Source organism: Saccopteryx leptura, chromosome 12 (genome assembly GCF_036850995.1).
Source record: "Saccopteryx leptura isolate mSacLep1 chromosome 12, mSacLep1_pri_phased_curated, whole genome shotgun sequence".
Classification (NCBI taxonomy): domain Eukaryota; kingdom Metazoa; phylum Chordata; class Mammalia; order Chiroptera; family Emballonuridae; genus Saccopteryx; species Saccopteryx leptura.
In genome coordinates this window covers 12,395,791-12,411,642 of record NC_089514.1, presented here as the reverse complement: position 1 = coordinate 12,411,642, position 15,852 = coordinate 12,395,791, and the positions used below count along the sequence as shown (strand labels likewise).

The following is a 15,852-nucleotide window of genomic DNA, read 5'->3' as shown; positions in this document are numbered from 1 at the left end:
ATAGTTTAGCACTCTGGAAAAATGTGTCATATATGTAGTTAATGTATTTGGTTGGTTATGCCTCCTGAAACAAAAATGAAAAACTTCAAAGAAAACTCTGTAACTAGACAAGAGGAGAAAATACTTGATATTCTTCAGTGCCCAGTTATTAACAGAATTTTTAAAATGCGTATTCGACGTGGTTTGGATGGACATCAGCTCAAAGAGAAGTTGTTCCTCACTCTTGGATTGAAAAGACTGCACCATCATCTAGAGAAAGCTCCCCTTTCTGTACTCGGGCTTCCAGATTCTTCACAAATCATACACGGCCTCTTGGAAATGTCTTCAAAGTAGACATCAGGATTTAAAGAAAGAAAAAAAGGTTTTGCTCTGGCCTCCCCAAGCATAGCTTTATTCTTCCTGTGTAATGGTTTGCCTAAAATCCCAGACCGTGCTGCTGGTAGAAGCTTTTCCTAATGAGGATGTGCGTCCTTCCTGGGTCCCTCACAGGTTTTTCCTGCTCAGTCACACCAGACAGGTCACAAGTGGTGTTGGGGACTCTCCCCGTGCGGACTCTCCCCGTGCTGAGCCCGGGGACCATCTAGACGCACTGTCGTCATTGTCACGGAGCTGCTGCACTGAACGCCGTATAATCCAGACCGTTCACAGACGGACATGGAACTCTTCTTTAACGGGACGGTACAGTTGTCCCAGCCAGTTGGTTTGGCTATCAGTCCGATCACCTGGGGCCACTGACACCAGCCAGCCCTCATGGGAGGTTAAGTGGCATTTAAGAATTAGAGTTTATGGCCCTGGCCGGTTGGCTCAGTGGTAGAGTGTCGGCCTGGCGTGCGGGGACCCGGGTTCGATTCCCGGCCAGGGCACATAGGAGAAGCACCCATCTGCATCTCCACCCCTCCCCCTCTCCTTCCTCTCTGTCTCTCTCTTCCCCTCCCACAGCCAAGGCTCCATTGGAGCAAAGATGGCCCGGGCGCTGGGGATGGCTCCTTGGCCTCTGCCCCAGGCGCTAGAGTGGCTCTGGTTGCGGCAGAGCGACGCCCCGGAGGGGCAGAGCATCGCCCCCTGGTGGGCAGAGTGTCGCCCCTGGTGGGCGTGCCGGGTGGATCCCGGTCGGGCGCATGCGGGAGTCTGTCTGACTATCTCTCCCCGTTTCCAGCTTCAGAAAAAAAAAAAAAAAAGATTGAAGAATTAGAGTTTATGACAATCTCTCTCTCTCTCCCACCCCCAAAGCCCCTCCTACTTCTCCCCCTCCCAATCAGTGTCAATACACTTTGTGGGGGGGGGGGGTTCAGGCAGGAGCCAGATGCAGAAGAAAAGGAGACCATGGGGAAGCAGAAGGTACTATTACGATCTTACCAAAAAAAACAAACAAACACCCAGAACTGAACACACATAAGGCAGGCTAGGTAGACTGGGATATAGCTACCACGGGGCAGGACAGCTCACACTTCATACAGTCTGCTCCCCACAGTCGGAGAGAAACACCTGGAGATTTTCTTTTCCTTTAATAAGCTTGAGGCCCCCTTGGCCAGACACCTGATGTCTCTAGCAGACACACTGACACACATTTGCAGTCTCCCAACAACCTGAACAAAGCTGGAAGACGACCGCATGGAGCAGCTGCCTTGGCCAGGTCTCCCCGGACAAGACAGAGGTGTGTCCAGGAAAGTCCTCCTTCCAACCCCCCGAGGGCCTCGTAGTCAGACTTTGAGATCCAGAAGTTTGAGCATCTGAGTTGGGACTTACTGGGATGGAGAGGGAGGGGGCGGGGGGAGGGCCCAGTGCACACAGCTGCTGCCGGAATGTCTGGGCAGGGACCTGCCGGAGGACCCAGGGAGATGATGGTAACTGACCACTCCACTGTGCAGGCCACTGCCAACCCTTGGACCTCCTTCCTGGCCCAGGTATTATTACAGTGACATTGTCCACTACGATGGTCACCAAGGGCTGCTGTGTATTAAAAAGGGTACAATTTCTGCAGCTAAAGTTGACCGCCATTCACCTTGCTTGGGACGACGGGAACTGGAGCCGTGAGGAGCCATCCTTGCCCTCACTGTTTCTTGCTCCGCTTTTTGCCAACTACTTAGGTCACCCGACTCGGGAAGGGTCCTGGGATGCACATGAGGAGCAGGGTGTGCTATGGGAACTTGAACTCTGAATTTCCTGACTTCTGTGCAATCAAAATCCCAAACTCAGTGTTGCATTAGCATGGATTTTCCATAGTGAGTTATAAATGTAGAATTCTATGTTTCGTATGTATTTTTCTAACATATGTTACCGCCTATGTTTCTGATTAAAAGCTCGTCCAAAATAAAATAACAAAGGATTACTTTTTTTTCCAATAGAACTTTCTTCTTCTATAAAAAGCTGGAAATCAGCCCTCACCTAAAATTACCCAGGCTTGCAGGTGCTGGGTTTTGGGGGGGGGTGAGTAGCATTTGCCAGCAAGACAAAGGGCATTACTCTGCCGGCAGCCACCACCAGAAGCTGTGCTTTCTGTGGAGAAAATTATAGGCCTGTGCTTCAAAGACATTCCACGGACAGGCACCGCTCCTGGAGACTTGCAGGCGGCAGGCAGGCAGGCAATCAACAAATATTTATTCTGAGCCACTGTGTATTCAGCACCTTTAAAACTGCCAGGGAAGCCAGCCAGAAGGATATAAGATCTGCGAGGGCCAAGTTGGTACTGAGGGCATCCCAGAGAGGCGAGGCAGCTCAGTGACCAGAAAGGGACAGGGGACCCTAACCTGTGACTGGGGCACTATCCCCCCTGGGTATGGAGGTGTGGATAGAATAAGAAAAGGAGACGTAACCAAAGGCTCTTTCACGGAAAGCTGACACTTGATGGTGCCACCACCCCAATTTTTTCCTTTTAGATCTCATGTAGCAGAAGCCCAGCTCCCACTCCCATGCCCACCTCCGTGTGTGTGCGCGCACACACACACACATACACACACTCACTACTATCACCACCATCAACGGAACCCACTGGATGGATTGATTTATCAATTTTTAAAAAAAATATGAATACTTTTTTAAAGTAGTCTGTCTTTGACCAGCAATCCCACCACTGGGAATATATCCAAATAAACCCAGAACAGTAATTCAAAAGGCTATGTGCACTTCTATTTTTATTGCAGCGTTATTCACAATAGCCAAGATCTGGAAACAGCCCAAGGACCCATCAGTAGAAGAGTGGATAATAAAAGCTGTGGCACATGTGCACAATGGAATAGTACTTGGCCATAAAAAAAAAAGAAGATGTCACCTTTTGTGACAGCATGGATGGACCTAGAGAGCATTATGCTAAGTGAAATAAGCCAGGCAGAGAAAGACAAATGCCATATGGTCTCACTCATATGTATAACCTAATGAACAAAATAATTTAATAAACAACATAGAAACAGAGGCATAGATCCATAGAACAGCTTAGTAGGGGAGGGGGTTGGGGGCTGGACAAAAGAAAGTGAAGGGATTAAGCAAAAAACATATATATATATAAACACATAGACACCGATGACAGTGTGAAAGCCAGAGGGAAGAGGGGTCCGAGGGGGAAGTGGGGGAATGGGGAAAGAAAGAGACTTTGCTTGGGGTGGGGGGTGTACGTGGGCAGATGGTGTTTTGATGAGTTGTATACTTGAAACCTGTATGATTTTGTGAACCAATGCCACCCCAATGAATTCAATTAAAACAAAACCAGTCAGGTAAACATGCCGACATGTGTGAAAACAGGATGCTCATTCCGGTGTGATTACAGAGGGGAAAAGTGGGAATAGCATGTATGTCCATCGATTGAGAGTTGGGATGCTTGGATGCTTCCCAAGAGAAAGTCTAATAATAATCCCTTCTCGGCCTTTTGGCTAAGATCAAGTGTGGAGAAAGTCTCATAGCTATTAGACATGATGGTGACGTCTCTGGGCTGGGAGGCAGGAACGCGGGGGGAGGGACTTGCGTGGCGCACATCATGGCCCATGCAGAGGTGAACAGGACTCTCACTCTTATGCGTTAAGTTCTCTAGTCTAGTTTTATTGATGTGGCTGCAAGCCACACCAGTTGTTTGGACATGTGATTCAATCACACATGGTGCTTTACGAAGTCACATGAAACCCCTGCATCCTCTGTTAGGAACCTAATGGCCAAACTCCATCTCCACTAAGCTTCCTTTGGAAGTACCGGTGTTTGTTGTGTTGTTGTGTGTGTTGTGTGTGTTGCTTGTTATCCAAGCATAAGATGTTACACGGGTCCCCATTAAATTTCTCTTCTTAGATCCCTTGACACGAATCTGCCAGGATCTTTCTGGAGACTGAGTCTTTACCCAGGGCTTTTAACACTCTCTGCTGACTATGTATCATCCAAGTGGATGGCTACATCTTCTGCATTTTCCCTTTAGTTCTAAGCCAGCAGCGAGATGAAAGAGTTGTAAGATAACTGGAACCCCGACAGTTGTAAGTGAAGCCAGGAAAAGAATTCAGTGTTTGATTCACTCTCCCATTGTCCACCTGCAGGTATAGCTGCTAAAGTGAGATAAAGCAGACCCAAGTCCTAGGCGATGCATTCAACTTTGGCGGTAAAAGCAAAACAAACCCTACAAACAAACCTTAGCAATTTCTCTGCCAACCGCTTCCATATTAATATGTAAGGCATCTATGCATTACAGTTCTGCAAAAGTGAGCCTTCAAGTACGGATGCCCACTTAGAGAGTTGTTTTATTTCAGATACTCCTTCCCTGCATCTCTTCAACTCAGGGACTGTCTTTCATAATACGGCAGGACGGTGAGCATTTTAAGAGGCTGTACATTTTAGTGAATTTTGGAACAAACTGTAGTTCTGAGAGCAGGAGCGAGTTGATTCTACGATAAGGCAGCTTTAGGTCCTTGGGTAAGTAAACCACTTGGCTCTATGTGCCTCCATCTACCTAAGGGCATGCTTCTGAGCTCTGGGTTCCACCGTGGATAAGATCTGAGCTGACCTCCGCTAAGAGGTAGGAATCTATTGGAGAAGTGAGTTGTAAGGATGTCTAAAATAAAAAAGGAGAGGTCACCGTTTCAGAGAACTTCAGAAGAACAGGAGGAGACTTGGAGTGAGGAGCCTTGGTTTAGAAGCCTGGCTCGACCACCTTGAAGTCAATTCCTCCTCCACAAGTGAGGAAGCAGAACGGGATAAGAGACTTTATAAACCAGAAGGCTATACAGACTAATTAGTGGGGGAGAGTGGAGTTGTTGTGTAGCCAGAGGGTAATACCAGCTTTTTATGAGAAATAAAAAATTAAGATCTTAAAAACCCTTTTTTCGTCACATTCCCCATGGATGGCATGAGCCCTCTACAGTTTGTACCATTGTATATCTTTTATACCATATTTTTACTGTACCATTTTTATGTTGAGATATAGAAATACTTACCATTGTGTGTCATTGCTACAGTATTCAGCACAGTAAGTTGCTTGCTGTACAGGTTTTTAGCCTAGCAGCAATAGGCGGGACCGCGACGCCTAGGTGTGTAGAAGGCTGTACTGTCTAGATTGGTGCGAGTGCACTCTGTGGTGTTCTCACAGTGCAATCACCGCACGACACATTTCTCAGAACATAACACACACCGTTACGGTAAGTGGCGCGTGACTGTACTTAAGTTGTGAAACCATCCGAGCTGAGTTCCTTCATGAAAGTTTTGAAAGGAGCATATTTTATTCCAAGGAATTAAACCAGATATGATTTTAGTTAATTATCTTAATAATGATCCTAAAATAAATACAAATAAGATCCACCACGTTGTCAGAGTTACACGATCATTCTCAATGGACACCCTGAAGCCTAAGTGTGCATCTGGGCATTACAACTATTCTGGCCTTGGCAATCTTCAGCTCCACATGTATATGACTGTCCCATAGCACCATGTGACTGTTCTCTTTCTGCCTGTCACTATCTTGACTCAAGTTTGGGAAGCACTTGGGGACCCACACTGGCCAGACGTAATTATAATATTCAGTGGATAAGTATCAGTAATTTTTAAAATCTAATTCAGAGACATATTTTCAGAACTCCCTGATACCTAGAGTGTGTCAGTCGTCATTGATATTGGCAACACATCTTTAGAGAAGGCTGCCCGTTTCACAACCTTGAGCATCTGGACCATTTGGAAGCCTCTGTTGACCACCTCGCTGATCACCTATGTTGGGGGGACGGGGTGGAAGAAAGAAAGAAGAAATCACATTACAGCAAAACCTTGGGGAGACCACTGATAGCAATTATATTGTATTCAAAAGGAAATACGAATCCAGGTTTTGTCCATATATATATGGACAGCTTCTTACTTGTGGTCAACTCAGCAGCACTACATTTTGACATTAACCCATTTTTTTTTTTTTTTTTTTTGGAAAAAAAATCCAACAGCTGTTTTTAATTAAAACCTTTGTAGAAAGACTGCTCCGACCTCTCCTACCCCCAGTCCCACTGAGTTTCAAATCACGTTGAATTCAGCTCGGCTTGCTCAGGGTCTGTAATGCATAATAAGCAATTGGCCGCACTGAAGACTGAGAGACGTCTTTGCAGCTCCACAAATGTTTCTAATTGGCGAGACCAAGTTGTTAATGGAAGATAAACTGCCGCGGGCGGATGCGGGTGGGCGTGTCACATGCGTGGGCGCTCACGCAGGCCCACATGCATGGACCCATGTGGCGGCGATGGCGTAAGTGTGTACCTAGGCTCCCCACCACGTGCTGTGCTGCAGAACCGAGCTAAGCTGGCCATTAAGAAGGGGCTGTGGCTGAGGCTGGGCCGTCAAGGCGGGGGCCAGGCCCGGTCTGGGATGGGGTGGATGGCTGGTTCCCTAGCAGGGCTCAGATCCCCGGCAGCAGGCCCACCCTCCCATTGGGAGCCGGGAACAAGGAGCTTGTAAAATACACAGAAAGGATGGAAATGACCCCCACTGACTGAAACCAGCTGTGCAGGGCTTCTCGCTGTCTTTCCTGATTTGCTCTCTCAAATAAATGGACGTGGTAGAGGACGATAGAAAGTAAACAATCTTTTTTTTTTTTTTTCTTTCTTGCAGTCACACCTCGGTAATAGCCCTGGTTTTTATAGCTGAAAAAAAAAAAATATATATATATATATATATGTTTATTTGCTCATTAATTTCCCTCTCTCTCTCCCCCTTGCCTTTTTCTTGGCGTTGGGTAGAATGTTATTTAAAACAAGACACACAGTTCAGCTTCAAAAAGAAAAATCATTCTGCAAAATACAGCTTGGACTCATTTACTGTTCATTTATCATCTGTAAGAGAGTTGGGTACAAATATCTATATTTGAATGATTTACAGTGCAGTAACTCTTGTTGGCAACAGGGCCCAGGGAAGCCGTAGGCTCTTGGGGACTCTGAGAAGTGCCCCAAACTGTTTAGAAAGCCTATGGAGAAGACCCAATGTATCACATGAGGCATGTGCAGAACAGTCCGGCTACCATTCATCTTCACCACCTTCCTTCAGAGATGATGTAGGCTGGTGCTTGGAGACTGGACTCGACCCAAAGTCCTGAGATTCTCTGAGGGGTGCTTGAAAAAAAAAAATCGTCATTTGAACACTTCAGTGTGTATTTTTTTTTTCCCCTCTCCTTTGCTTGGAAAAAGCTTTGGTTTTATGCGTCTCCCATTTCCTTCATGCAGTGGGCAAATAAATAATGATATGCCTAAGTCAATGCCCAGTAAATATTTGTTGAGTGAATAGTTAAATGGAATGTTATAAGCCTGACTGGGATTATTGTCTTGGCGTGAAACATGCAAGAATAGACTTGAGGCAATCAAGTCATTTCCCTTAACAGAGCGCTAATTATCCGAGAGATGAAAATCTGGTACAGAGCATTTATTTGTCAGACTCCGTTTGCTCCTAATTAAAGGTGGAAAAGTTGTTTGTAGCATTCAAGGGATGACATAGTGACCCGCTCCTAAACATCTTTCCAATTTTCCATGCCACTTGTTCAGAGAAAACACATCGAGATGAAGTGAATGTGCATTCCTTTCGTTTGTTTATGTTTTCTTCGTTGTTGTTATCATTTTTTTTTTTAGCGGCAGGCAGGGTGTGCAGCGGGGAGCTCTTTGACAGTGAACATTTATGGCTCAGCTGCCTGTGCGACTTTGGTAGTTGATTCTGCTTACCTGGGTTGACTAATAAAATCGTCCTCCCACGCAAATCCCACCTGCAGTGCTCCAACACGAAAATGCAGCATCCTCATCATAAGCCTCAGATAGCAGTTCCATTCATTCATCCATTTGTTCAAGCATTCACCCATTCATTCACTCAGACATCCATTCATTTATACATGCCAAAAATATGAATTCAGGGCCCAGTACGCATCAGGCTCTGTGCTAAAGCTGAGAATTTAGCACTGAGCAGACTCCACTGTGGTTTCTGCCCTCATGAAGCTTACAATCTGGCTGGTTGGTGGATATTAATTAAATAATCATTCTTAAAAAAAAATCATCACTACAACTGGAATTTTAAAAGGAGGGATATGGCTCTACCAGGACCATGAAACAACAGCGACTGAGTTACACCAGGAGACCAGGGGGACGTTTACTGAGGAGGAGTCTGGAGCTGAAAGCTATAGCGTGTCCGAAGAAAGGGAAAGAGTGTTCCTGGCAGGCAGACGATCAAACGCAAAGGCTTACGTGGGGAAAGCAAGGGCTGATGGGAAAAAAGAGCCACACACTGCAGTGCCTGTGCGTAGATCGCATCACAGGCTTCGACCTTCATCCCAGGAGCATCAGAAAGACATAGAAGGGTCATTCATATATCCAAGAGTTAAACATCAGGGCAAGGAGAAGGGACCTCATTAGATCTGTGGTTGGTGGGGTGGGCAATGTAAGTATCCACTCATTCTTTACAGCTGTAACAAGGGACGTGATCATGCTAAGCCCTAGATGATACTTTGCTGCATTTGAGCTTCCTGGAAATTCTTACCATCCACCTGCCCTCTGCCAAGTTTCAGAAAGACTGTTTCTGGATCTCAGTCTGCTTGCCGGGAACACACGCACAGCCTACCGCTAGACCATGCGGCAAAGGCACCTCGTCGCGGCCACTTTCCTCGCCCCTTCTCTTATTTCTGCCTTTCCTTTTGATGATGGGGAGGTGGCGTAGCACCGTTTATTCCTGTTTTTGGCACAGTGTGCACAGTACGCCTTCTGGCACCTTCTCTCCTCTCCAGTGGTGTGAGCTTGGCACATGGCTAAGCCTCTCTATTAGCCTCGCAGGGTTGTTCTGAGGATTAGGTGAGTTAATACTTGTAAAACACAGAAAGAGGAGTGGCACGCAATGAGTGCTCAGTTAATGCCAGCCATGACTATTAGCCTTTGCCGATACAGATAGGTGTGAAAGGCGTGTGGTTCAAGTGAAAAAACAGAAGATACGAAATGATAAATACATATCATAAGAAGGGCTTGCCCAAGTGCACTGTTAGAAATGCTAAAGGAAGGTCTGTGAATACATGGTGGTTACACCTGAGTAATGGGACTACAGCTTAGAGAGAGAACAGGAGGGAGGCCCTTCACTTTGTCACTTCATACTCTTAGAGTAGTTGATTTTTTTATTTTTACTATGCAGCTGTATGTTTTTCTAACAATAAAATTACAAAGACTCGTTTAGAATGTCTATTAATGTTATCCCATATGTCAAATTTAAAAAAAAAACATACTAACTATAATCTTTTTTCATCATTTTATCCACTGTTAAGTTTGGAGCTATCATTTAGAAACTTTTCTGGAGGTAAAAAGCCATACATCTGAAACCCAGCGAGTCTTTTGATTTTCGCTTCTTTTGCTGATTTGTGTTTGACCAAAGCTTTTAAAGTCACGTGCTATTATGATCCCACTGTTGTGAAATGAGTCTCCTTGTTCCTCCATCTCTATATGTGCATTCAGAGAGTTGTCTGGACTGCTCTTCTCTCACCAAATATAAACAGTGCGTTTGGTTTACTTGTTGCTGACTTCACTGCACTTTTAAGCATTGCTTAAATGTTTTATAATGAGCATTTTTATAAAAACAATGAAGTCATTTCTAAAAATTGGAGGTGAGGAGTATGCTCTTAGTTCATCAGTAGTATACACAATAGCCAGCATCTAATCTTTCCTAGGAATTCAGGAGACAGCTTCTTCAGGATGATCGTGGTGAAGGTCAGTAGCTGTTGCTCATGAGAGAGAAGGCAAGTGGACCCAGTGGTTCCTGGATCAGGATGCAGGAATGGTTTTCAGTAACTATCTGATACTAACATATAGGTCTGCCACGCTTCCTCCATTTTTTATTTTACAGGTGGTGGCTCTTTATGTTTAACTAAAGCTTTTGATGAATAAAGTTGGTATTTATCAATCATTTATTCTGACTGGTTGAGAATCATTAATTTTGTACAGGGCTGAGCATCGGTGGCTTTGATCATTTAAACACAACCCTTCCTTTTGATTACACAGCACTGTCATCAATCAGATAGGAACACAAATCAGGAGACGGCTTTAGCTCCCTAATAAATACTTCATGAAGCCAACATGAGCTTGCCAACTAGGCTATCATCTCTGCAGAAGATACATTTCCGAGGAGGAACTGTATTGTACAGTACTTAGCACATAAAGCCCTTCAGGATATGATGATAACTATCTCTGTACAAGAAAAAACGATTTTGAAGAAACTGCAACTAAGATGATTACCAACTGATATTTTTTCAAATCAAGGCCAGGAAGTGCTGGTCCATGGGCCAAATCTGTTCTGGGACCTAATTTGCACAGCTCAGAAGCTAGCGATCGTTTTTGCATTTTTAAAAATCAAAAGTAGAATAGCATCTTAGGTCATGTGAAAATTATTTGAAATGAAGATGTGCTGTCCTGAAAGAAAGTCGTACTGGGACACTGCATGACCATGTGTTCACATACCCCCTACAGTGCTTTGCACTCGAACGGCAGAGTTGAGTTGTCCTGACAGGAGACCATAAGGCATAATGACAAATATATTTGCTTACTGACTCTTTTTAGAAAAAATTTGCCGACCCTGGCTTACTTGTGTATGAGTCTGTTTGCTTTTTTATTTTTACTATGCAGCTGTATGTTTTTCTAACAATAAAATGACTAAGACTCGTTTAGAAAGTCTATTAATGTTATCCCATATGTCAGATTTTTAAAAAAACATACTAACTATAATCTAATGGCTGCTGGTGTAGCCATTAGAGAAGCCGTATTCTTCCACTTTCCCGACTTCCTTCCCAAAGTCAGAAGAAAGTTACTGTTGAGAAAAATTAGATTATAAGGAGGGACTATGAGTCACATCATGGGAACAAATGGAAAAGACCTATGTATTGCATCCTAAAGTTATGGATTATAACCTAATTTGAAGCCCTTACATAATGTTAGTAGTTCCTGTATTTCAAAATGTGTAGTCACTTCCCTCTGTGTCTGAGAAAGCTTTTGAAAAGCCAAAACATTTTATTCTTTTGACTTTTGCAAAACATATCAGACGGGCCCTTTGCTCAGTGGCATTCTCATGCTGAATGGTTTTATTTAATTTTTACTTTGTCTTCAGTTATCAATAGGATATGATAAATAATTAGACAACAGGAAGTACCTTTTAGTACAATGTCTAAATCTTGATAGGGCATCCTGCTCATTTGCTATAACGCTTGAATTAAGGAACATCTATGGCTGGCATTGACTATTGTACCTACCATAATACATATGAAAATAGGAAATTAATATAAAAGTGATACAGCTACCACTATTTTTTAAAAACTTACATTTGTAAAAAAAAAAAAATGTTAACAGTAGCACCATAAAATATTACAGAATTGAAAACACATGATTTTAATTCAGAATCTCTTGCCTGACCAGGCGGTGGCGCAGTGGATAGATCGTCAGACTAGGATGTGGAGGACCCAGGTTCAAGACCCCGAGGTTGCCAGTTTGAGCGCGGGCTCATCTGGCTTGAGCAAAAAGCTCGCCAGCTTGGACCCAAGGTCGCTGGCTCAAGCAAGGGGTTACTTGGTCTGCTGAAGGCCCATGGTCAAGGCACATATGAGAAAGCAATCAATGAACAACTAAGGTGTCGCAAAGAAAAACTGATGATTGATGCTTCTCATCTCTCTCTGTTCCTGTCTGTCCCTATCTATCCCTCTCTCTGACTCTCTCTCTGTCCCTGTAAAAATAAAATAAAATAAAATAAAATAATAAAAAAAATTAATTCAGAGTCTCCACGGTGTACCTGACTGACCTCAGGCTCCCCTCTTGTGTTGTTGTTCCAGAGGTTGAAGGCCGCGTTGACTCACCACCCTGCCGCCATGTCCAATGGGAACATGAACACCATGGGCCACATGATGGAAATGATGGGCTCCCGGCAGGACCAGACGCCGCACCACCACATGCACTCGCACCCGCATCAGCACCAGACGCTGCCGGCCCATCACCCCTACCCGCACCAGCACCAGCACCCGGCACACCACCCCCATCCGCAGCCCCATCACCAGCAGAACCACCCCCATCATCACTCCCACTCCCACCTGCATGCGCACCCGGCACATCACCAGACCTCGCCACACCCGCCCCTGCACTCCAGCAACCAAGCACAGGTGAGACCCTTTCTGTTATCTCTGTCCCCATCCTGTTATTAACCGTGCACGCTCTCATGGGGGGTCGTTGGCAGCCTTGTTCAACCAGCCCACGCCCACGGGGCCATCGGACACTCTAGGGAGCTCTGATTATTTGCTCGGAGGTCCTGGTTACCCATAAGATCCAACAGATCGTAGTTTCTGCAAGTGATACAGTCAATTTCAGGTCTAGTCTCTCTAGGGACAAATGTAAATGTAAAATTCTCCAAAATGTATTTTTGCAGTACATTACAAAGTTAATCCTAAAAAAAAAAAAAAAAAAAAAAAAAAAAGATCAGTGTGAAGAGTAAAGAGAATTTAAGCATATGAAGGAAGATGTGAAGAAAGGATGAAACTAGGTGAATGGTGACTGTGAGTCTAGCTACGATGCTTCGTAACACCATAGAGGCTCAATTTTGTCTCCGGTAAAATGGAAGTTAAATAGAATGGGCAATACTCTAAGTAACATTAGATGTTAAAAATCTAAAGAGTAACAATTCGAGACAGACAAAGGGGCTCGGTAATGGATGTCAGGGCATAAGGTGCTGTGTAAACGGCAAAGAGAGGTGACTCATCCACTCAATGTGAAATGCGTTGGAGGGAGCAGACAAGAGCCAAGCTCTGTAGATCATCAGTTCAAGCGAGAGGCCAAATCCCAGGGGTGGGGAGTCACCAGGAGTGGCTAGAAAGAAAGCCAGCATTTAGAGCTGAAAGAGGGTTGGGGGACCAGGCAGACGTTATGTCACCCAGCCCAAGAAGAGAGGCAGGTCTGTGTACCCGAGAGAGCTTTAGTAAGTGGATGAAGGGCATGTTTGGGAGCATGGCTAGCCCTAGACACTCTGGATCTTCAAGCAGGGTGACCTTCGGCAGTGCCCTCCACCCATTCTACACCACCAGCTTCCAGCCAGCTGGGTCAGAACGGTGTCTGAAATCTGGGGCCACCAAATGACACTTAGTCATCTTCTGCCTCTGGACCTCACACTGGGCAGCTTCTTAGGTTCTTGAACCCCCTACCTTAATATGTACACTCCAGACCTGGACAGCCAGCCACAAAACAGATCGTCCACAAGCAACTCTTAATAGAGAACCTATTCAGGAGATAAGCTTATTTGCTAGATAAGCTTACTTTTGCAAAGGTTCTTAAGAGGTGTTCCATACAGTGAATAACAGTGCAGGCTTCATTCTTTTCCCACCTTATTTCCTCCTGCATGACTGTGGTCAGATTACCTTCCCTAAGCCTCAGTCTTCCCATCTGCAGAATGGGGTAATAATAGACTAAGCTTACAGAGTCTTGGGAGTACATGAACTAAGAAAGTATCTGTAAGGCCCTTGGCACAGTCTTCATTACATGTTGGACATGATTAATTCTAATCCAAGGTATGCAATGAAGTTTAGCAGGAGTGTAGCAATAAACTGCTATCCAGAATACTTTTACAGTCAAATGCCATAGTGGGACACATATTTAGAGAGGAGAAAAAAGCTTCAAGGTCAAAGCCAGGCAAACGGATTCTCATGTGCACTTATTTTTTAAGGAAAAGGATAACATCAAGTTTTGGTTGCCTTGGTATACAAGTTGCTTCACAGACAAGTTTAACAGTTCTTCGACTATAAAAGACATTCATTAACTAATTACCAGTTAGCCAATTTCCCTCCATTTCAAGTAAGCGGCCAATTGTATATGCAATTAGCTCATTGCTATTATAATTAGCTGCACAGAACAGTTGTATTTTTTTTTTCTATCCTATATGAAAAAGAAAGAGTCCAGGTTGGTCTTGTTAAAATTTGAACAAAATCATTTTTGCAGTACTGAAAATGCTCTTAAACTGTATTAATTTGGCTGATTACTGAGAGCTTGTCATATTGCTTAATTGTATAATTATCAGAATAGTATGAAAAGACATTTGTTAAGGGCCTCCCGACTCTGAGATTTGAAGATGATTTGGGATAAATTCTGTCTTTTTGAAATCACAATTCATTCTCTTCTTGGTCAACATTTTCAGAGCATCTATACCAACAGAATTCCATTTTAAAATAAAATGATAAGTAACAATAATTACCAGGGACACACATTGTGGTCTTGGGGTTGCATTTGCCAGTTCTCCTGGCTTCTTGGAATTCTTTTGCATAGAAGGATGTGATATTAGAGTCCTGTGTCACTTCGTGGACACGAGGAATTTCTCTTAATTATAGCACACCTTGAACCCTGAACTTGGACTGAATCTGAAGCCACCATATAACTTACCCCTTTGGGTGAAACAGAGGATAAAGACCGGTTAAAGTTAGAGTGGGAGAAGACAGTAGTGACAGGAGACCCCTGCAATGGAGCTTAGATCAAGTTTTGTAGAATGCGTTGGAGAGAGCAGACTCTCCCTCCACCTGAGAGTCCTGTCTGGGGATGGCAATTTGAGGTCACTAATTCACAAAATGAAATGGTCAACACAGATATAGCCAAGTTAGCAAGTTCCCTCCTAATCTCTTGCTTTGCGATGAGGGGTTGCTCAGAAGTTAGCATCTGAAAGGACAAGAGCTAAACCTTTTCCAGTAACAAGAGTTACGTCTTTGTATCCACTTAGGTAAGACCCTGGGCAGTTTATTTTGTTATTCCTCTGTGGTGGGGAGGAAAGGAATGGCCGATAAAGAGTTTTAGAAAATGTCTTTGCTTGAAATAAAATTACTGAGAGACAGCCCAACCTCAAGCCTGCACCTGATGCTTTTCCAGTTAGTCATATAAGGTTTGATAGAGTTTAGGATTAAAATATATCACCGGCAGTCTGCTGATGTCAACCAGTAGCCATTATTAGGGCAATTACAGCCATTCTGATGGATTTCGATCACAGGGTTGGAATATGGTAGAAAAGGTTGCTGGACTTCAGTTTTAAGATGTTTTTGCCTGTTATTTTCAGCAGGTTAAATGTCTCTTGAAAAAACAACTTTATAGGTATTACAGCCATAAGCCTGAGTGACTGAGAAATGAGAGAGAGAAGAAAAAAAGAAAGCACCCTTTACTGAGAAGGAAGAAGGGGGAGGAGGCAGTGCATTAACGAAAGCATTCGGTGTCCAGACACATAAAGAGCCCGTCGTAGAAATTTCACTAGGTGCTGTGTGTCTGCCTCATGGAGGGAAATAAAGCTAGGTGTGTGGGGCTCTCCCAAACCTTAGATGTTGCGAGCCCATGCAAACCTCACAAGGAATCTATAAGCACAGTAAAACTTTTTAATAAAGTGCTTTGCCACTCCTAGGATTTCCTT

At 44.2% G+C, this 15,852-nt stretch overlaps 1 protein-coding gene across 3 annotated transcripts in view; it reads left to right on the top strand.

The window, feature by feature from the left end:
- The window catches only part of CREB5 (cAMP responsive element binding protein 5), a 407,936-nt gene that overhangs the window by 380,695 nt on the left and 11,389 nt on the right, over positions 1–15,852 (top strand). For all 3 annotated transcript variants that reach the window (XM_066354151.1, XM_066354152.1, XM_066354153.1), the window contains one exon: positions 12,263–12,586. In XM_066354151.1, coding sequence (XP_066210248.1) covers positions 12,263–12,586 — 324 coding nt within the window. The remainder of the gene's footprint in view (positions 1–12,262; positions 12,587–15,852) is intronic.